We start from the raw sequence: 23,314 nt of genomic DNA on the forward strand, positions 1-23,314 counted from the left end.
TTTAGTGGATCTGTGAGTTCTTGAGTGATTAGTAACAATTCGGTTGCATTTGTTCATTGTAATGACAGTGCTCGTGTACCCTCCTCCTGGAATCCCCTTCCTCTTGCTTCCCTCTGTCAAATCTGATCCAACTATCTTTCAGGGTCTATTTCGAATGGTCTTCCCTCTCTGACCTACCCCTGCTTATCACTTTGCCCTTCCTAGCTGGAACAGAACTTCTTTAATACTTCTTAAAACCTGTACTTCTTTTATGTTGTTCATCGCTTACTACCTTATAAAGCAGTTACTTGTTCACTTTAGTAAATATTTATGAAGCACCTACCGTGTTTCAGGCACCGGGCGCATTACTGGTGACATTAAGATGAATAATGAGTGGTTTTTCAGAGCTCTGGCTCAAGAGATGACCAAACCTGAACTCACAGACAAATAATTTCACTTTTAATGTGAAGTATTATAATAAGGGTATTCCTAACAGGTCCTTGAAATAGGGAAACAGAAAACTTCCTCTTAGAAGAGTTCCAGAAAGCCTACAAAAAGAAGAGAACTTTGAATTGAGCCTTGAAGATTTTTTTTTAATTGGAATTGCAATTAAATTTTTTTTTTGTAAGAATTTTCCAGATAGTAAATTGGGTGAGAGCCTTCCAAACAAAGGCACAGGCTGAGCAGAGACGCGAAGGCTAAGAGCCAGGCTCCTGTTGTCGGGGAGCACAGACGTATCTTCTCTCTCCTCCAAGAGAGCTCTTTGAAAGCATCGTTCTTCTCCACTCTGCCTGAGATCTGCAGCAGTGACTAGTACAGGGCCTTCAGTTCAGTTCAGTTCAGTCGCTCAGTCGTGTCTGACTCTTTGAGACCCCATGAACTGCAGCACGCCAGGCCTCCCTGTCCATCACCAACTCCTGGAGTCCACCCAAACCCATGTCCATCGAGTCAGTGATGCCATCCAACCATCTCATCCTCTGTCATCCCCTTCTCCTCCTGCCCTCAATCTTTCCCAGCATCAGGGTCTTTTCAAATGAGTCAGCTCTTCGCATCAGGTGGCCAAAGTATTGGAGTTTCAGTTTCAACATCAGTCCTTCCAATGAACACCCAGGACTGATCTCCTTTAGGCCAATGAACACCCAGGACTGATCTCCTTTAGGATGGACTGGTTGGATCTCCTTGCAGTCCAAGGGACTCTCAAGAGTCTTCTCCAACACCACAGTTCAAAAGCATCAGTTCTTCGGCTGTCAGCTTTCTTTATAGTCCAGCTCTCACATCCATCCAGGGCCTTAAACACAGACAGTATCCAAAAGCTTTTGCTAAATTGAACACAGTAATTGGTAATCATATTTCTTCACAGTGAAATTTCCAGAGGGTTATTCCACTAACTACATATTGTGTTCATTGTTTAAGAGCCATGTAAATACTATTCCTTTATTTCTTTTCGACAGTGCCTTTTCATATCAATCAGTTCAGCCACTCAGTCGTATTCAACTCTTTGCACCCTAAAAGAACTGCAGCATGCCAGGCTTCCCTGTCCATCACCAATTCCCAGAGCTTGCTCACACTCACGTTCATCAAATTGGTGATGCCATCCATCTCATCCTCCGTCATCCCCTTCTCCTCCTGCCTTCAATCTTTCCCAGCATCAGGGTTTTTCCAAGGAGTCAGTTCTTGCCTTTTCTTATAGGAAGCAGCAAATGCCTTCCCTGCACCTGTCCCTGTCCCTGGCCATCTGCATGCTCCTAATTCCCAGTTGGTATAAACTCAGGAAATGCAAGCTAATATTAGATGAAGCAAAAGCTTTTCTTATGAAGAGATGGAGGAAAGGTACAGATTGTCTTTTAAAGGTAAAACAAGCCCTTCATAGAATATAACCTAGAGCTAAGCCCAGACTTATGGTCCAGGTTGCATCGTTGATTTAAGCAGAGCTAATCACAGACTCTTTCCCAGACCTTTCCCGTGAAATTTAGAACTGAAATTGAGACAAAAGTTACTTTATCTTAGTGTGCCTCAGCTGTAAACCTCAGAAGATGTTGATGCTTCTGTTTACTTTTCGTAAGTAAATGCAAATAATACAGTGTGTGCATTCTCAGTCGTGTCTGACTCTTTGCGACCCCAAGGACTATAGCCCGCCAGGCTCCTTCTGTCCATGGAATCTTCCAGGCAAGGATACTGGAGTGGGCTGCCATTCCTTCTCCAGGGGATCTTCCCGAACCAGGGGTTGAAGCCAAGTGTCTTTGAGTCTTCTGCATCGGGGGGCAGATTATTTATCACTGCACTACCTGGGAAGCAAATAATACAGAGTCAGATGTAAATCATATCTCGTGACCAAAAAAACCAAAGCATGAAACAAACAGAAGCAATATTGTAACAAATTCAGTAAAGAGTTTGAAAATAGCCCATATTGAAAAAACATCTTTAGAAAAAGATGATTTACAGATAATACAGAGCCAAACATAAATCCTCTTTTTTTAAAGATTTTTTTTTTTAATGTGGACCATCTTCAAAGTCTGTGTTGAGTTTGTTACAATATTGCTTCTGTTTCATGTTTTGGTGTTTTGGCCACGAGATATATGGGACCTTAGTTCCCTGACCAGGGACAGAGCCTGCACCCTCTGCATTGGAAGGTGAAGTCTTAACCACTGGACCGCCAGGGATGTCCCTCAAGTCATCTTCATAACAGCTTTCATTTTGCCTCAGCTCCCACCCCAACTTCTGCCATTTACCAAGTATGGATAACCTAAGAAATACAGTTCTCTATAACCCTAAAATCCAAAAGCAAAACAAAAACTTTAATGCAGTGATAGTTCAGACCTAGGCTTTTCTGACCGAATGAAGTCATTGTCCAGATAATTCAAGCTCCATCTCATTCTTGGTCTTACAATTGCTGGCTATCTGTAGCGTGTGTCTTTGATGGATATACTCTGCTATCTTTAACTCTGGAAATTTTTCCCATAGAAAATTTAATTTTATCTTTCCTTTTTTATGATAAGTTGTATTTTCAAGCTGCCACGGCTGGCAGACAGGAAGAAAAAACAATCTGGGTATCCCAGATTTGGTCCACAGAGCAATAGCAAAAAAAGGCCAAACTCATCATTAAAGCTACTGATGAAGACAATTTATGCAAAAGAGCTGGGTCACTTGAGCAATTAGATTGTGTTCCACGTATTCTTCTGGAATCCGCTTTGAGGGTTTGGTCAGCTCTTGTCAGACTTCTCTGCTTTGGGCATTGTAAAGCAGAAATCACCAGCTATGTTTTTGAAGGGTCACATCCAGATTTATAAATTAGGAAATGATAAGCATAAAGATAAGCTTCCCTGGTGGCTCAGTTGGTAAAGAACCCGCCTGCAATGCAGGAGACTTGGGTTCAATCCCTGGGTTGGGAAGATCCCCTGGAAGAGGGTATGGCAACCCACTCCAGTATTCCTGCCTGGAGAATCCCCAGGGACAAAGAAGCCTGGCGGGCTACAGTGTATCGGATCGCAAAGAGTCAGGCAGGACTGAGCCACTAAGCACACACACGCCTAAAGACACTAAGTTACTGGTTTGTAGACTGTGTAAGGTATTCGCAGGCCCTTTTCCAGTTTACAGCTGTTTTTCCTTCTCTGAAGGGACTTTGTTTCTTGTTCTTTTTTCATCTGCTGCCATATTTCACATCTTTCCAGGTCATCAAAGTAACATACAGAGAGTCCAAGAAGGGTGGGAAGAATGGAGATGGGGAAACCATCAGAGATCATTGGCGAAACCATGAGATCTGGGTTCTCAGTATCTTTCCTCTTGTACGTGTCTTGAGTTAGGGAGGTTAGCTTCTCAAGAAAAGTGATCAAAATATGCCCTATATTTCCTTCATAATTGTGGAAACATCTTTTTATTCTGATGGTCTATAAGTATCCTGGAGAAGGCAGTGGCACCCCACTCCAGTACTCTTGCCTGGAAAATCCCATGGACAGAGGAGCCTGGTGGGCTGCAGTCCATAGGGTCGCTAAGAGTCGGACACAACTGAGCAACTTCACTTTCACTTTTCATTTTCATACATTGGAGAAGGAAATGGCAACCCACTCCAGTGTTCTTGCCTAGAGAATCCCAGGGATGGTGGGAGCCTGGTGGGCTGCCGTCTATGGGGTCACACAGAGTCGGACACGACTGAAGCGACTTAGCAGCAGCATAAGTACCCTTGGTATTTTTACGGAAACTTGAAATTCAGTTCTGTTAATATGGTTCTGTTACCATAGGTGAAATAGAAAATATTCCCTAAATTGACTTTAAAAATTATTAACAAATATATGCTTAAAATATTATGTAGCTCTTCATTGTAATATTTTTTTTTTACAATTCTCTTTTCTTGGAAAAGCCCCCAGAAATTTTGTTTTCCTTGGCAGAAGTCTCAAAATTATAGGAAGTGATAAGAATAGGAGATTAGAGACTAAAATCACAAATTCACTTTGGTTTATACTCATGTTGCAGAGGATGATCGTCCGTTAGTTTATGTGCAATCTTTTTTCTTGAATATGGTTGTCTGCCAATAAAAGCGTGATATAAATATGAATGTAAAATTTGTAAGTACTTATGGAAATTGAAGAATCTGGAAATGTATCAATTTCACCAAGTTCTTAATCAAAGTACATCTTGCAGAAAATAGAAAGAAACTAGTTTTAACATCTAAAATATAAACAACCCTAAATCATGAATTCGTGAAGTATTTTTTACTGCTATGAAAGCTAGTTTATGTATATGGAAAGTCAGTCTTTAGTTATGAAACTGCAATTCTTTCTTTTAATCCCTCCCTCTTATTGTGGTATGTGAGAGGCTTATCCTATTTATGTGCCATGTTATACAAGATCATTTGAGAATCTTTTTCTTTGGAAAAACTAATAGACAGCATTGGTCAAAAAGTTCCATTATAAAATACTGTGAATTCCTGTAGTCTTAGTAGGTTAATGTAAGTGCATTTGTGACTGCAATGGCTTTATGATTTCTAAACGCTTTTTTTAGTGTGCAATTGGACACACGTACCTGGAGAGCATTAACTGTAAGCCAGGTGATTAATGGACCAAGCTGGCTCTGAGATGGACAGCGAAAGACAGAACCTGACTACGAAATTGAAGACAGTAATCCGTGTGGGCATAAAGGGGAATTGAGGTGGTGGCCATAAGGAAAGGGTGTGAGGTGGGCAGGAAAACCCATACACAGTGCCACGGCGTGTCAGCTGTTCCATTTTCTCTCTTTATCTATGATCTCCACGAATACTTAAAGGCAGGTGGCTCAAAATATTACTATCACTAAGCTGGTTTTCTAGAAGAAACATCATAACTAAAGCTCTGTTGTGTGGGCCAGAATCCACCTGTTCCAAGAGACCGTCACAGAATATTTTTATTTTCTTGGTCTCTAGCTTTTAAGAAGTCAGTGAAAACACAGACCAAATGTGGGTCGCCAGGCCTGTTCATGAAGTTGGAGATTACTGTTACCTGCATGTGCACCCGTCCCTCAGTGTCTCTCCTTACAGGACCTCTGTGCTCTGTAGAGCATTCGATGCCATGGCCCCAGCTTAAGCCACCCCAGCAATTCTCTGGCTCTCTTGACCCACTGTCCTGAGAAGAGCCAGCCACAGCCCACTTCGGGCCGCCAGGGACTCCTGTTCATGTGAGTCACAACACGTGAAACTTCATCTGCAACTACTATTTTGTGCACTCAGCGTTCCCACTAGATTATGACTTTATTAACAAACAAGACGTATGCCTGCTTCTTCATCATCCACCCAATTCCTTTCAAGGTTGCTCTTGGCAAATGTTGAATGGACAAATGAGTCTATTCAAATTCACTTTCAATCTATTGAAGAGTTAGGTTCTACTTAGATCAGATCATTTGCTATTGCTATTGTTGAATTTGAAAAATCTTAGACTTTAAAAAGTGAAAGTTGAAAATTTCCGCAAAAGGGTAATTATCAAGTAGAATATCTTCAATGGAAAATTTTTCTTTGAAGCTGATTTTCTTTTTTTGCTTAAATAGCTATATTTCACATTTTGCTCAATTTTTGTCACAAAGACATAAAAACCTCCATATAAAGGCACCCTATTAGTCCTACTTTCAACAAACTCAACAAAATGGATAATTGGAGTCCTGTTTGTAGATTATTTAAATCCAAAGCTAGACTATCCCAAATTAACTGGATAACTAAGACAATGGTGTGTGTTGCAGAAGATAGAAGTGGTTGTTTAATTACACCAGCAAAACAAAGTGGAAATTTCATTTAAGAACTAGAAGTAGTTTCCCTTTCAGAATAAAACCTAAATTCCGAAGTAATAAGTAATTATTTCAAGTAACATTTAATAAAAATATTCTGATTCACTTTAGTATATAAATATATTACATGCGATCTAATTATATAGAGAGTATACATAACCAAAACTTTAGAAGCTTTCCACATGCCCACATACAATGGTTTCATTATTTCATAGTTATCATTCATATATTTAAAGTCAGAGGAAGCAGCTGTTCCCAAGACAGTTGAAATTAATTTAGAGAAAGGGATTTGCAGACATTTTTAAAAGTCTTTGTGCCTCCCTTCCCTGACTCAAAAGTAAATAATCAAGCATCTGCTCTCAAAATTAATCTTAATAGAGCTTTCAAAAGCAGCATTTGTAGGTTATGTGCTGTGTTCGTACAACATAAGTTAACTTTTGTACCCTGAATATAGCCATTTAAAATCATAAATTTGAGAGCAAGTACCTCATTACTGGCACCAATGGGTACTCAGGAAAAGTGGATGAGCAAGAGTCTAACTGCTAGAACGAGGGTACAGAGTCTGAACAAACCAGCGTCGGGGGTGACTTGCTGCTGAGATGCCAATACTGAAGACTTCTTTATCCCATGGGATAAGGCCCAGCTCCGGAGTTGGCTGTAGGAGCCTGGTCAGCTGCTGAGGCACTGGAGGGATGGAGCAAGTAGTGGAGACAAAAATTAACCACCACCCAATACTTCATGGATATTCAAGCCAGAGGCCCACGAGCAGCACTATGTACATGTTAGTAGTAGCAGTGTTAGTTGCTCAGTCGTCTCCGACTTTTTGCGACCCCTTGGGCTTTAGCCTGCTAGGCTTCTTTGTCCACGGACTCCTCCAGGCAAGAATACTGGAGTGGGTAGCCATTCCCTTCTCCAGTGGATCCTCCGGACTCAGAGATTGAACCTAGGTCTCCCACATTGCGGGCAGATTCTTTACCGGTTGAGCCATCAGGAAGCCCTCGTATATCATGGGTAACCCATGCCTCTGGTTTTTTAATTGATTGATTCCTTTTTTTTTACACCTGAATATAGCAAAAAGGATTTCCCCTGAAGAAAATTTTAGGATCGTGCAGATACATGTTTGAATTACATCGCTGCCATTTACTGGCCATTGGCTATTTGGTCAGCCTTTCTGACTTCCTGCTTTATTTTCTGTTAGAGGGAGAATTTCAATCTTACTAATATTGTGATGACTAAGATTAATCTCAGCACAAAGCATAGAGTATTTCTTCCCAAACTTGTTCACACACTGGAATCACCTAGGGAGCTTCAGAAAGAACAGAGGCCCATGTTCCACCTCCCCAGAGTGTTCCTGCTTGGGAATTTCTAACAGATCCCCAGATGATTCTAAAGTTCAGATAAATTTGGGGACCTTGGCATTGAGCCTGTCCTACACTGAGCATTAAAGTGAGTAAAGTGAAGTCGCTCAGTCGTGTCCAACTCTTTGTGACCCCATGGACTGTAGCCTACCAGGCTCCTCCCTCCATGGGATTCTCCAGGCAAGAGTACTGGAGTGGGTTATCATTTCCTTCTCCAGGGGACCTTCCCGACCCAGGGATTGAACCCAGGTCTCCTGCATTCCAGGCAGATGCTTTAACCTCTAAGCCACCAGGGAAGCCCACTGAGCATTAAGTATCTGTTAAATGAGTGGGAACAACCAGTGCCTGGCAAGTGTGAGATTTTCCAGAATTCGTGGCCCCCTTCCTTCCCTGACCATCTCCCTGTCTTAAGGGAACACCTGAAAACAGTGTCAAGCTGTGATTCCAGTCGATGCGGCTGCCACTCATGCCAGGCACAGGAGAGTGCAGAGAGCTCTGGTCCCACATGCCTGCAGAAGAAGAGCAGGAGGCAGAGATCAGTTCATTGTATGGCGCAGCCTAGGGCAAGCCTGCTAAGGGAATGCCTGATTTGCCTTCCAGGACACTGCACAAGGAAAGCCCCTGAGCGCTGCTTGTCACGTCACCCTGGAAACTATAGAGCCTGGGCTGCACCCTTATTGGAGCCAGAAACCAGCCAGAACGCACAAAGGATAAACCAAAGTCAGAGTTTCAACTGGTCCTGAGTTCTCTTTATTTTTTTGGCTTTTATAGTCAACATTTGTTGCAGTAAATCCTTTGTTTGGTGTTCCCAGGTCAGCCATCCGAATGCATCATAGTTCCAAGACGCTGAATATGTGGCTTAATTGGTTTCAGTGTCCTTTAATGGCTCTTGGAGAGAGACTGTGAATTCTGAGAGCAAGTCGTTCTAAGATTTAGAAGCCAGTCTCCCCTTTCCACAAAATAGGAGATCTTTAAAGCTGCAGTGTTTCAGATGTGGGGGAGGGGCCTGGCTGAGTTATGATGTGCTTATGAGTAAAAGTAATACGTTGTGGCTCTGAGTGCCTGGAACCGAGGACTGGAATAGTGTTAGATGTGCAAAACTTGTATTTTATGCTGTTTATGATTGAGAGCAAATTCTCAAATTTCACCCCAGTAACAAAATAGGGAATGTTTAAGATACTGAAAAAAAATTGGTCTGTCTCAAGAACTGTGCAGTTATTTTCTACTTGATTCAAGAATCCCAATGGAGTCAGACTGTTCTTCCTGATAAACAAACAAAAAAATCACAAATTACAGTTTCAAAAGATGAGAACTCCCAGCCTACTCAGTTTTAAAGATATTCATTCTCAATAAGAGAAGAATCTCATATTTTCAGGATAATTCTACACTTAATAGGGATTATATAAGTACTTCGAAAAGAGTGTAGATTTTTCAACTGAAAACTACCACAGGTAAAAAGTTCCTGATATTGACACTTTGTAATACTGCCATGTTTATGAAAATAAGGATCTGCTGTCTTTGTTAATATTTAACAGTTATGTTGATGTTTTACGTATTGTATTTGGTATTGAAAACATTTTAATATAAGCCTCAACCACATTTTCATCACTCTCAATTTTTAAAGTTTCTGATCTTTTCATTGAACTAACTTATCATTCTTTATCATAGGCATACAGCTTTTCTCCAGGTTTAAAAATAAAATGGGATATAACACAAGGTTATAGTATATGTGTGCTTCTGTCCTACTAGTTTTAAACTCTGTGACAACTTTGTCTATGGGGTCCTCTCAAAACATTGAGACAAATCCCTCTATTTTCTATCAATCACCTTTTAGTGACATCTGAATTTGTTAGAACTTCATATTGAAAACAAAGATCAAACTTTACATAGCAGAGAAAAGAGAAAGCATGAGCCTTGATCAGGCAAAAATACAGTTTTCTCTGGTTTACGAACAGTTAGCATTAGACGAACCAAATCATCAGAAGGGTCCCAGGCCCTCATCACCTGCGTGTTTGACAGACGTGCCGATCATATGTTATCCTCGCTTGGGGTTCAGTTTGAGGCTTGCATGCTTGAAAAACAAGTCCTGGAGAATGTTTCAGCATTTCTTTTTTTTAGCTGCTCAAAAAGCTAGCCACTGAAACGTTTTCACCTCCCTCTCTCTCGTTGGATGGTTGCAATTCCCGTGTCCCCAAAAGAATCCTCTTATCAGTTGCTCCACTTGTTTCTTGTGATTATCAATTGGCCAAAGCCCAGTTTCACTCATATCCCCGAGCTTTGGACATGAACCTGTGGCTTTGTTTTCCTGATGCTGGGGAAGATTGAAGGCAGGAGGAGAGGATGAGATGGTTGGATGGCATCACCAACTGGATGGACATGAGTTTGAGCAAGCTCCAGAAGTTGGTGATGGACAGGGAACCCTGGCATGCTGTAGTCCAAGGGGTCGCAGAGTGGGACACTACTGAGCACTGAACTGAGCTGAGCTGGCAAGCTCCTGTACATGCAGTTTCTACATCATGCTCTATGTTCCCAAGACAAACCCCGACTTGGTCCCAGGTCTTCAGAAACAGACCCATGATGCACAGGTGTATTCCTAGGTGCCCTCTGTGAATCTCGAACCCTAACCTCTCACTGACCACAGGTTCTCAGTGATGCTGGCAGAATCTCAGTTCTCAGCAAGGGCATCATTTCAGTAACGTGCTTTCCATCTTCTCTCTCCCGCAGGGTCCGGTCGCATCAACTGCATCAGCATTGTCTGTCCTCTCCCTTGGGCCTGGCCTTCCTCCACCCCCGCCTCCCCCGCCTCCTCCAGGGCCACCTCTGCTTTTTGAGAGTGAGGGCATGAAAGAAGCGTCCTCTCCTTCACGCTCAGCTTTATTTGCACAACTTAACCAAGGGGAGGCAATTACGAAAGGTGAGAAAACCAGGCCTTGAGGCTGTCTCCCTCTGGCTCCAGGCACACAGATCCCCTGGAGCCCACAGTGATGGATACATCATTCCATTTTAGTCTCCAGTATACGGGGAACTATGAGAAGATGGGCTCAGTGGGCTTCTGGGTGGACCAAAAAGAACTCAAGGGATTCTAGTTTCAAGTTGACCAAAGCACTGTATCACTATTTCAGCCCCTGATACTCCAACACCAGCTCCAACCAAGGCATCAAGATCAAGTATTTAGAACCTCTGTCCTCAAGCAGTGTATGGGCTTGTCAAAGAATTATATCATTGAACTACCTTTGTCTTCACAGTGAATGGTTACTTTTTTTAAATCATACACTTAATAAAGTCATTATTGACTATGCCAAAGACTTTGACTGTGTGGATCACAATAAACTGTGGAAAATTCTGAAAGAGATGGGAATACCAGACCACCTGACCTGCCTCTTGAGAAACCTATATGCAGGTCAGGAAGCAACAGTTAAAACCGGACATGGAACAACAGACTGCTTCCAAATAGGAAAAGGAGTGCGTCAAGGCTGTATATTGTCACTCTGCTTATTTAACTTATATGCAGAGTACATCATAAGAAACGCTGGGCTGGAAGAAGCACAAGCTGGAATCAAGATTGCCAGGAGAAATCTCAATAACCTCAGATATGCAGATGACACCACCCTTATGGCAGAAAGTGAAGAGAAACTAAAGAGCCTCTTGATGAAAGTGAAAGAGGAGAGTGAAAAAGTTGGCTTAAAGCTCAACATTCAGAAAACAAAGATCATGGCATCCAGTCCCATCACTTCATGGGAAATAGATGGGGAAACAGTGGAAATGGTGACAGACTTTTATTTTGGGGGGCTCCAAAATCACTGCGGATGGTGATTGCAGCCATGAAATTAAAAGACACTTACTCCTTGGAAGGAAAGTTATGACCAACCTAGACAGCATATTAAAAAACAGAGACATTACTTTGTCAACAAGCTATGGTTTTTCCAGTGGTCATGTATGGATGTGAGAGTTGGACTATAAAGAAAGCTGAGCGCCGTAGAATTGATGCTTTTGAATTGTGTTGTTGGAGAAGACTCTTGAGAGTCTCTTGGACTGCAAGGAGATTCAATTGTCCATCCTAAAGGAGATCAGCCCTGGGTGTTCATTGGAAGGACTGATGTTGAAGTTGAAACTCCAATATTTGGGCACCTGAGGCGAAGAGCTGACTCATTTGAAAAGACCCTGATGCTGGGAAAGATTGAGGGCAGGAGGAGAAGGGGACGACAGAGGATGAGATGGTTGGATGGCATCACCCACTCAATGCACATGAGTTTGGATAAACTACGGGAGTTGGTGATGGACAGGGAGGCCTGGCGTTCGTGGGGTTGCAAAGAATCGGACACAACTGAGCGACTGAACTGAACTGAATAAAGTCATGTTGCCAAAAATCTTATGCAAATATATTTTTGTTTTGTATGAGCAATAGGAATTATGATATAAGTGTTCTTATGCGCTGGGCTGGGAGCCAAGGACCGAAAAATTGAACAGTTCTGGCTCCAGCTGGCTGCATTGTCCCCTCATCTGTAAAGGAAGAGAATGAACTTATAACTGTTAAATCAGTTCTGACCTATGTTTGCTGAAATGCCCTAACTTTTTAGACTATATCTAGGGAATGATTTGGCCACAACAGAAGTAAATCATAGAATTCTTTCTGGTGAGGTAGCTTTTTGCATAATTTTATCTATCATCTTATCTCCTTCAAAAAGAAGTTCCTCCAATTAAAAACTACTTAACAGTGCTTATATCAACTCTAAACATTTGCAGGTCTCAGACTCTGCATACTAACCTTGAGAAAACACTCAACTGCTAAAATAGCATTACCAAAAATTCTTAGGCCATTTACATCATGTTCATCCAAAAAGTCAGGGATGTTTCCCTTTGCATATGGTGTAAAGAAATGTATCTCTGTTTTACCTTCCCAGGACTCCGGCATGTTACAGATGACCAGAAGACATACAAGAATCCCAACCTACGGGCTCATGGAGGACAATCTCCATCTCCTACAAAAAGCCACACTCCAGGCCCCAAGTCTCCCCAGTCTCATCCTCCTAAGAAACATGCTCCTGTGTTAGAGCTGGAAGGGAAGAAATGGAGAGTGGTGAGTGAAGCCCTTTAACTTTATTCCTGATATACTCTAATGAAAGGAGCAATGACTAAAGGCTTCCCAGGTGGTGCTAGTAATAAAGAACCTGCTTGCCAATGCAGGCAGTGTAAGAGACACAGGTTTGATCCCTGAGTTGAAAAGATCCCTTGGAGGAAGGCATGGCAACTCACTCCTGTATTCTTGCCTGAAGAATCCCATGGACAGAGGAGCCTGGCGGACTACAGTCCATGGGGTCACAGAGTCGTACATGACTGAAGCGACTTAGCAGTAGCACTAAGAATTTCTAAGTGAAAAGACAGAGACACAAGTCACTGGCTAGAATAGAAACCAGGGCCTTTCTGAATGCTTCCATAGGGTTTTTTGGTTTTCATTATTCTCATGCATTTTTTTTTTCTTCAACTTCTTCAAAATTATTCTTTAAACTGTGGTAAAGTACACATAACACAAAATTTACCATCTTAACCTTGACGTGTACAGTTCAGTGGCATTAAGTACCATCAGACTGCTGTGCGGCCATCACCACTGTCCATCCACAGAACTCTTTTCATCTGTTAGAACTGAAGCTCTGTACACCATCAACAGTAATTCTCCACTTCCCCCCTCTTCAGCCCCTGGCAACCACCTTTCTACTTTCTGTCTCTATGAATCTGACTCCTCTGTCAGTGGACTTGTAATCTGTGCCCCATCTACTGTAGGATCCACTGTAGGATGTTTCATTCCGTTCCACTGACCAAGGCGCTGATATAACCTACTGAGTCACCCACCCCTTTCACCGTTGTCTGAGCAGGACAGGACACTTTGTATGTGGATGGAAGCTGGTACCCCCTGTCAATCCAGTGTGAAAATGTTAGTTACTCAGTCGTGTCGGACTCTTTGCAGCCCCATGGATTGCAGCCCATGGAAGGAATTCTCCAAGCAAGAATGCTTAAGTGGATAGCCATTCCCTTCTCCAGGAGATCTTCCCAACCCAGGGATTGAACCCAGGTCTTCTATATTGCAAGTGGATTCATTATGTGAGCCATCAGGGAAACCCTGCCAATCCAGGGGGCTTCCCTAAAGGTGGAGGAACAAAGTCCCCAGAAAGGTTGTTGTGGTCTGAGAATACACTGGGACTTGGACCATTGCTAGTCTATTAACCCAACTCCTATTTGCAGATATTGCTACAGTATCAACTCCAGACTCAGCATCCGGACTTAACCAAAAGCTCTCACATCCCTGGTCCAGCCCCTACCCACTAGCCCTGGTGCCTGACGCCTGACTGTTCACAAAGGACCCTGGACTCCCCGCCTTCCAAGTAACCATTCCCAACATCACAGAGACAAAGGAAGTCCTGTGGTTTAGTCTGTAAGAAAAAGGTTCCTAAAGAAAGAACATACTGAGAAGCTCTAATTGGTGAATGCTCCACAGTAATTTCAGTTTGCAGTGGACTTCATTTATCTGTCTGTCCTTATATTTAGTATTTGCCTGTGTTTTAATTTTAGGAATACCAAGAGGACAGGAATGACCTTGTGATTTCAGAGACTGAACTGAGACAGGTGGCTTACGTTTTCAAGTGCGGCAAGTCTACTCTGCAGATAAAAGGGAAAATAAATTCCATTATAATTGGTAGGGCAGAACTATGGATCTGTACTCATTATGATAAATTGCTTTGCATAAATATGCTGTCTGTATTTAGGATTTTGTTTTGTTTTTGTTTTCCTAGACAACTGTAAGAAGTTTGGCCTGGTGTTTGACAATGTGGTGGGCATCGTGGAAGTGATCAACTCCAAGGACATTCAAATGCAGGTAAGTGGTCCTTTCAACCTTGCCCAGCCACCACCAGACCACCCCTTCTGTTTACAAGAGGCCCTCCATGTCCAATTAGAAAACTCTTAAAGCTCTGTCTTCACCTCCTCTCTGAAGCCCTTTCTTACTTCTCAGACAGTGTTATTTCCCCCTTTTCACCCTCTTATAACCCACCCTGTTTTGCACAGCAATTACAAGTTTACCACTTCTATTTCAGGAACAGCTAATTAATCTTTACAGCTCCAGAAATTTGCATAATACTGGCACACAGTAGGTGTTCAGTAAATGTTTGATTGAGTGAGTGATTGGAATGAATCGACTAATGAATGAACCGAAATAGTAAGAGATTTACTTTGCATAATAGTACCCTGCCAAAGAGGATGTTTTTCCTTCAGGAGAAAAAACGATTCTGGATAAAGTTTTTCTGAAGAGTCAATGAGATTATCAGCAAAACAACCTGGAAAGTAGAATTGGAATTGAATTTGCAAAACAGAAGAAAATCTGCACTGTTTAAGCAATTTTAATTTAGCCAAATGGGATTTTATAATATGCCCAAAGCTAAATGACTTCTTACTTTGGCCAGCTGTGACTACTGTCTTTGATTATACCCTTTTCATATTGTTAATCACCCCTGATTATCTGATGTTTCCTGATAATATTTGTTAGACTTGGCTTCCAGTTCTATAGATGGTTCTCTTTGGCTTTATAGGCTTTTCACCACTGCCTCTTTTAACTGGAGCAGTACAGTTAATAGTTGGCACGTACATGGAGATATATTTTAGGACCCTCCATGTAAAGAAAGAATATCTAATCTCTACCTCATACTGTACATGAAAAGTGAAGTCCTAATTGTGAAAAGAAATACTTTTAAACTTTGAGAAAAAAATATAGAAGAAAAGGACAAATGAATTTAACTTCATTAAAATATATATGTTCAACAGAAGACATCAGATGCAAAGCTAAAAGACAAGGCATGGATTGAAGAAAGATACTTGCAATGCAGATTACCTAAAAGGATTTATAACCAGAATTTATAAAGTTAACACAAATCAAATAGAAGAAGACTAACAACCCAAAAGAAAAATGGGCAAAGAATATTAAGGCAATTCAGAGGAGGAAAAACTGAAGTGTTTGATAAATACATGAAAATACACATAACCTGCCTAATAGAAGAAATGCAGATGAACTGGGCATGTCCCCTTACACTCGCCAGTGTTGGACTCAGGCTGTGCTTACTTTGCAAAGGGCTTGTGAGCTGAAATTCATGCCTATCGGAACTGTGCAATTTGACGACTGCCTATATGTTAAAAAGTCTCCTGGTATAAAAGTTGTTACAAGAATCCTGATACATCAGTGTTAAAAGAGCAAAGCTATTACACTCACCGTGCAGAGAAATTGGCACCATCTAATAAAGTCAAAGACAGTCATAGCCTGTAACTGACCAATTTCACTCTTGGGTGTGTGCACCTAAAAAGCTCCAATACATATGCTGATGAGACGTGTAAAACTGTTTATTGCAGTATTATTCATAATGGCAATAAAACCCAGAACAATTTAAATGTCCAACAGCTGGTAAATGAACAAATAAATCTACCTAATAGAATACTGTACAGTAGTTAAAATAATTGAATACACTTACATGTTTAAAAACAGGGAAATCTCAAAAGCAACCTTGAGTGATAAAGGCAAATTACAGAACAACAGGCACTGTATAATGTGTCCCTTTATATAAAGATCAAAAACATGCAAGACAATATGCACATGTGAAATATACTAATGCAGTCTTGAGTTCAGCTCAGGAGACAAACCTGCTGTGAACTGTAAACACAAAATTCAGAAGAGTAGTTAAGTCTGTGGAGGGAAGAAGGGAGGACAGGGAGATGGTGGATGGTATAGAGGGGATTTCAACTATAGTATAAGATTACAGCCCTACAAATAAGGCAAATAAGCTAAAAAGTTAAAATCTGATAAAGCTTTTTAACAGACATATATATATATATATATACTCACACACATATTTGTTTTATTATTCTTTGTGTGCGCCCATGTTTGAAATATATCCTAGTTTTTTCAAGGCTATGAGCCTTAAAATAATCTGGAAGGATGAATCATGGTTATCTGTCCAAGAGGGATAGAAACTTGGCAGCCTGGCTCAGAAACAAGAGAGAGACATTTTACTGAACACTTCTCAAACTTCTGGATGTTCAAACCAAGTGAATTTCATTACCTATTTAAAACATTTAATAAACTATTTTAAAAGGGCCTGGACACAATGAAGACAGAAAGCAGATTAGTGCAGGCTGCCTGGCGATGAGGACAAATTGACTATAAATGGGCATTGGGGATATTTGAGGGATGAAGGAAATATTCTAAAACTGAATTGAAGTGATGGTTACACGAATTTACTGAGTACCATTAAACTGTACACTTAAAGCAGGTGAATTTTATGTTTGCACATTTTACTTCCATAATGCTGTTTAAAAGATTCCAAGGGGATTTCCCTGGTGGTCCAGTGGCTAAGACTCTGCTCCCAATTCGGGGGGCCCAGATTCTATCCCTGGTCAGGAAACTAGATCTCACATGCTGCAACCAAGAACTCACATGATGCAATTAAAGATCCTGAATGCCCAGGCTTCCATGGTGGCTTAGTGGTGAGGAATCTGCCTGCTAATGCAAGAGACATGGGTTCAAAGATACAACATTCAGAGACGCCCCTGAGTCCATGTGCCAGAACTTTTGAGGAACCTGTGTTCTAGAGACCAGGACCCACAACTGCTGCAGCTGCTGAAGTTCACGCATTCTAGAGCCCGTGCTCTGCAGCAAGTGAAGCCACCACAGCGAGAAGCCTGAGCACCACAGCCAGAGAGCAGCGCCAGCTCGCTGCAACTAGAGAAAGCGTGAGAACAGCAGCGAAGACCCAGCACGGTAAAAACAATCAATAAATAACTGTTTCAGAAAGATCCTGAATGCCACAACTAAGACCCGGCACAGCCACATTAATTAATTTTAAAAGATTGAAAGGAAGAAAAGGACATGGATTCATGTGGTTTAGTTCAGTGATGCTGTTTTTTTGGCAAACTATCCCAGAAAAAAATCGTACAAATTGTGCGAGAGAGAAGAGACCAAGCTATTATGTGGAAATTTTAAAAATTTTTATAGAAAAATAAATTGAAGAAAAAGAAAGTTAATACAAATATATGCATTAAATGTTACAGCATTGGCCTGGGCAAGGTCACATATCACCTGTCACTCAACAGAGAAGCTACTTGTTAGCCCAGTTCTCCTGGTAAGAACCAATCTCTGTTCTCAAAATGTTTACAGACTACAAGGGATAAAAGGCATATATTGTATGTAATTTGCTCTAAGGAAATACTGACTAAAATGCTGTGGAAATGACAGTTCTTATCCTATCAGGACTATTTTTTTTTTAATTGTACTGTTTCTCAGATTTTTCATAGATGTTCTAGCATTTGTAAGGTAATACAGTGATACATAAACAAAACTAAAATGTCTCTGCATACTGTGCTATCCTCATGAGACCCCGCTCTGTCTCATAAACGAATTGCCTAAGACACACTGACAAATTACTTGTGTTTCCCTTTGCTTGCCAGGTATTCATACAGTTCTGGGCAGTATGGAAATGCTCTCCATCATCACAAAATAAATCTAGAAATTGTCAAAACATTACTGCTGACACATTCTTGATATATAGATATAGGTATTATTTTATTTAATTTATGGCAAAGCCTTGTTGCTTAGCTGACCTTAAACTACCTCTGCTTTTTTTTTTCCCCTCGCTGTGGCTCAGTTCCAACTCAGTGTCCAGTTTCTACGGGGAGAGGAGAAAACAGAGCAGTGTGGTGCCCTGCTAGGCTCCCCCGAGGAATTCTTTACAGCACCTGCACCATCACAAGCCTTGCTCTTTAATTTGCAACCCAGTCTTTTCTTCAGAGTGAAAGAGGAGATGTTTTTATCGCTCCAGTTACCATTACAAGAAGGAAAATTATAGAGTTGTAATATGGTCGTTGGGGGAACAGTCTGTCCCTGTAGAGATTTGGGGGCGGGGGGTTGGGGGGGGCTGTGTCTGAAAACAGGGCTGTAAAAAAGAAATTTTAAACTGATCAGAATTTTTATAGCACTTGATATTTGTAATAATACAAAGAACCGCCTTCTCTTGTGTATGATACTATTTACCCATACAATGAGTGGCCTGAACCAAGTCTCCAGTTTGGGCTCCTGAAATGAATACATTTCAAAATACCTAGACACTCATTATCTCATTTAAGCTCCGCATTCAGCCAATGTGATTTTTATCTAGCAAAGGACTTATGTGAGAAGAATTGTAGTGATTTTTACTTATTCTTACTTAGATTGAGGAAAAAATCTACTCGTTTACAGAATAATTTACTCTTAAAGGACAGTATTCATGCGTGCATCCAAGTTTCCTAGAGATGTGTCAAAACTAAAATTTTAAGCACATAAAAGCAAAAGCATCTTGTTTCTTATATCATGAAATCAAATATATGCTTCATTTCCACTGTTAGGGTTGTGAAACGTCTTCTGAACATTTAGCTGCTGCTTTCAAATTAGTCCCTTTGTTTTGTGTCAGGAAAGAGACCCTGAGGTTTGAGAATCCTCTTGTGTGTGGTCCTTTCATTCTGTCCCCAAATGACACCTACTAATTCACCTTGGAGACACTGTCGTCAACCAGCCTCCCCAGCCCTGACCTAGCTATTCCTAACGCTTGCTTAGGCCCGTGGACTGTACTTATTTGGGGATATTGGAATTTCTATTTATTTGCTTTGGCCCTAGACTTTTTTTTCTATTTCAGGTAATGGGAAAAGTGCCAACAATTTCCATTAATAAGACAGAAGGCTGCCACATATACCTCAGTGAAGATGCGTTAGACTGTGAGATTGTGAGTGCCAAGTCATCTGAAATGAATATACTTATCCCTCAGGATGGTGATTATGTAAGTACCTTTTAGAAGACTGTAAAGAAGTTTTCATGATTCACATTCTTAGAGACTGGTTAGTCACCTACCAACAATTTGCAGTTAAGAAAGGAACTCAAGAGAATGGCCTTTCACAATTCGGCTCTCCTGTTAGTTTCTTGACTGTGCCCAGTCCTGGATTTGTGGTTCTCAAAGCGGTTTCCTAATAATTACCTTAATGGCCTAGCTTTCATCAAACAGTAAGGGCCCTTGTGGCTCAGAAGGTAAGAATCTGCCTGCAGTGCAGGAGACCTGGGCTCAATCCCTGCGTCGGGAAGATCCCCTGGAGAAGGAAATGGCAACTCACTCCCATACTCTTGCCTGGAGAATCCCATGGACAGAGGAGCCTGGTGAGCCACAATCCATGGGGGCCTCAAAGAGTCAGACACGACTGAGCGACTAACGCATCTTCATCATCATCAAATAGGAGACCAGGTGGCTGAGCTCATTTTACTAGGATTGATTGTTTTCCTTTGGTATGATGGGGGCATGGGCTTCCTGGTGGCTCAGATGGTAAAGAATCTGCCTACGATACAGGAAACCTGGGTTCCATCCCTGGGTCGGGAAGACCTCCTGGAGAAGGGAATGGCAACCCACTCCAGTATTCTTGCCTGGAGAATTCCATGGACAGAGGAGCCTGGCGGGCTACAGTCCACAGGGTCACAAAGAGTCAGACACGACTGAGGACCTGACACGTGGTGGAGGCAAAAGGAAAGAAGGAGAAATGCTTTGGGGGCAAGCAGAGGGAAAGGAGGTAATAATAACTGAACCTATTTGTACAGTGGTTCTCAAACCCAGCATGAGAACCAGCTAAGGATTTCTCTGGCTGTTGAGTGGTTAAGACACAGTGCTTCCAAGGTAGGTCGATCCTTGGTCAGGGAACTAAGATTCCACTTGCCACATGGCACAGTACAAAAAAAAAAAACATCAGCTGGGAAACATGATGAAAATACCAGGTCCCAAACTTTGCACCCAGAGGTTAGAATCAGGAGGCTTGCAATGGGGTCCAGGAATCCGTGGTTTAATATATCCCAGATGATTCTGATGCTATCAGCCCATCCAGTGGCCTTCTGAGAAACACTCACCAAAGCTACCAGGTATTTTCTTTGTCTCTTCTCCTCAGCAAAGCCGTTTCTAAAAGATGCAAGCACATAGTCTCACATTGAAAAGGAAGTATAAACAAATACACTTTTTGTGTCACACAACGTGGTGGACTTGCTTGTTGTTGCCAATTTGGTAGCAAGTTATTAATATTTCTTCCTACTAGTCTTTGCTTCTTGAAAGAGAAATAAATCCAGAGATCATTCCCTCTGGTTCTAACTGTACAGTGAACCAGGGAAGTATGGGCTAAAACATAACTTAGCCAGGCACACCTTTGAAAGGGAAGCCCCCACAACCCCATCAGCCTGTAGGTCAGTCACTGGTGGTCTACACAGCAGTCAGTGCTTGGGTTAATGTCTTTAAGTGGACAGTGAGATTGCTGCCATGTTTTCAGTAAGCGCTTTTCAGGTGCAAACCACATACTGCTGCCCAGAATTCATTCTTTAAGTCTGAAAAGCAAAACTGCAAGCACTGGGCCATGCTACATGAGGTGTTCAGACTGCCTACCCCTGAGCTAGAAAGCATCTCGTCTTGGGCTCTCCACCTGAAGAAGCTACTGAAGAGCTGAAGCCAATACAGAGCAGCTTCAGAAGAAGGAAGCCAAAAGTTAGAGAGACTCCTGCCCTTTGCAGCTATCGAAGCAGAAGGCTCAGCTGCAGGGGAACTGGATCTGCTAAGAAAAGCTGTGAGGGTTTGCATGAACACTTCAGACTACTTAAACTAGAACCCCTGGAAGTGGTACCCTGACATCTGTCTTGGTTAAAGCTTCCTTGGTGATTCCAGGGTGGAGCCAAGATTGAGATCCGGTGACCTAAAGGATGAGGAGAGCTCAAAACCTAAGCTTTCATGCTGAGAATGTAATCTCCCCCCAACAGGTGGATGATCTGTGCCCTCAGTGAATGGGCCCTCAGTGCGTTTTCCTGTTGGAGGTAGAAGGGAGCAATAGAGAGGTCCTGCCGTGGGCATGGTGATCTGGGAGTGGATGGTGGGGATGACTCATCTGAAAGAAATCGGTCTCCCAGAGAAGATCTGTCATCCCTTTGCTATCACGGCACTGCCCAGAAAGATCGGCAACAGCTGTAGTACAGTTACGATCAAAGAGGCACCTTCACTCTGGAGCATTCTCCACCTGGCTTGGTGCTTAAGGACAAACACCAAGCCTGGTTTACTCATGAAGAGCCCCAGAAGGGGTGTTGGACACACACACACACACATGCCCACACGCACACGCGTGTGCATGCACACACACACACATTCAGACTGTAGCTTCTTTGCTTCACAGTAAGACTCCATTGCAGGGAATTCCCTGGTGGTCCAGTGGTTAAGACTCGGTGCTTTCACTGCCATGGGTCCACTTTCCATCCCTGGCCAGGGAACTAAGATGCCACAAACCAAGCAATTGTTGTTGAGTCGCTAAGTCGTGAATGACTCTTTGCCACCCCATGAACTGCGAGCACACCAGGCTTCCCTGTCCTTCACTATCTCCCAGAGTTTGCTCAAATTCATGTCCAAGGAGAGCAGCCAAAAAAGAAAAAGAAAAGACTCCATTCCAAATTTCGCTCGAGAATTCACCGATCATGACAGAAAGGGCTTTTCCCTTTAAAGTAAATAAATAGCTTCTTACAAAAGAAACAGCTGGATCCTACATCAAGGAAGCTATTGTGTCCATGTGTGTTTTCCACTGAAACAGCACATCTCACCAACAGATGAGCACCAGCCCTTCAAACTGTGGTTTGTACAGGAAGTCCAGAGAGGCCACAAAACCAGAAGCAAGGAGACTGCTCCTCACCTTCCTTTTCTGCTCTCTTCTGTAACGACTGGGGACTCACTCTCTACGAAAAGGAGAGACCCCAAGCTAATTTTATTTTGTCTCGTCTACAATTTTTAATGCTTTTTAAAAAAATCATATGGTTTTTATGGCTCATGAAGCTTGAGGGATCTTAGTTCACCAACCAGGGGTTGAACCAGCACCCCCTGCAATGGAAGCCCAGAATCCTAACCACTGGCATGCTAATTCGCTTCAGTCATGTCCAACTCTGCGAGCCTATGGACTGTAGCCCACCAGGCTCCTCTGTCCATGGAATTCTCCAGGCACGAATACTGGAGTGGGTTGCCATGCCCTCCTCCAGGGGATCTTCCATACCTAGGGATTGAACCTGTGTCTCTTATGTCTCCTCCATTGGCAGGTTCTTTACCACTTAGCGCCACCTGGGAAGCCCCCTAACCACTGGACTACCAGGGAATTCCCTATTCTGCAGTTTTCTTTGTGTATGTGTGAGTGTGTGAGGGAGGGGGGAGGATATGGTGTGTAGTGTATCTGGGTGGCATGTGTGCGTGTGTTGCCCAATGGAAAGAGTAGGAAAGCAGGATGTATAAGAAATGTATATGCAACTTGCAGCACATTTTTATATTTCATCAAAGAGTAGATAGACATAACACTGGGACAAAGCCCTTATCAGTGTGACTGGGGACCAGCAACCTCAGCATCCCCTGGGGACTTGTTGAAAACATAGACTGTCATCCTGTGTGTGATCTACTGAATCAGAGTCTACCTTTCAACAAGGTCACCAGCTGATGGCTGTGCATGTTTGAGTCTGGTGCAGAGTCATGGGTAAGAGAGGATGTCTAAGGTTTGAACTCTGGCTGCTCAGGCTTGACCTCTCAGGCCTCTGTTTCCTGTAGGTGGCATTTCAATAATATCTAGTTCTTAGTGTTTCTTGTCAGAGAAGGCAATGGCAGCCCACTCCAGTACTCTCACCTGGAAAATCCCAT

At 42.3% G+C, this 23,314-nt stretch overlaps 1 protein-coding gene across 1 annotated transcript in view; it reads left to right on the forward strand.

Annotated features, from left to right (window-relative positions):
- Positions 1 to 23,314, forward strand: part of CAP2 (cyclase associated actin cytoskeleton regulatory protein 2) — a 139,203-nt gene that overhangs the window by 113,426 nt on the left and 2,463 nt on the right. Inside the window, exons 8-12 of the mRNA XM_040249316.1 lie at positions 10,305 to 10,494; positions 12,482 to 12,657; positions 14,145 to 14,268; positions 14,366 to 14,448; positions 19,280 to 19,420. Coding sequence (XP_040105250.1) covers positions 10,305 to 10,494; positions 12,482 to 12,657; positions 14,145 to 14,268; positions 14,366 to 14,448; positions 19,280 to 19,420 — 714 coding nt within the window. The remainder of the gene's footprint in view (positions 1 to 10,304; positions 10,495 to 12,481; positions 12,658 to 14,144; positions 14,269 to 14,365; positions 14,449 to 19,279; positions 19,421 to 23,314) is intronic.

The sequence above is a fragment of the Oryx dammah genome, unplaced genomic scaffold, assembly GCF_014754425.2.
Source record: "Oryx dammah isolate SB20612 unplaced genomic scaffold, SCBI_Odam_1.1 HiC_scaffold_11, whole genome shotgun sequence".
Lineage (NCBI taxonomy): Eukaryota > Metazoa > Chordata > Mammalia > Artiodactyla > Bovidae > Oryx > Oryx dammah.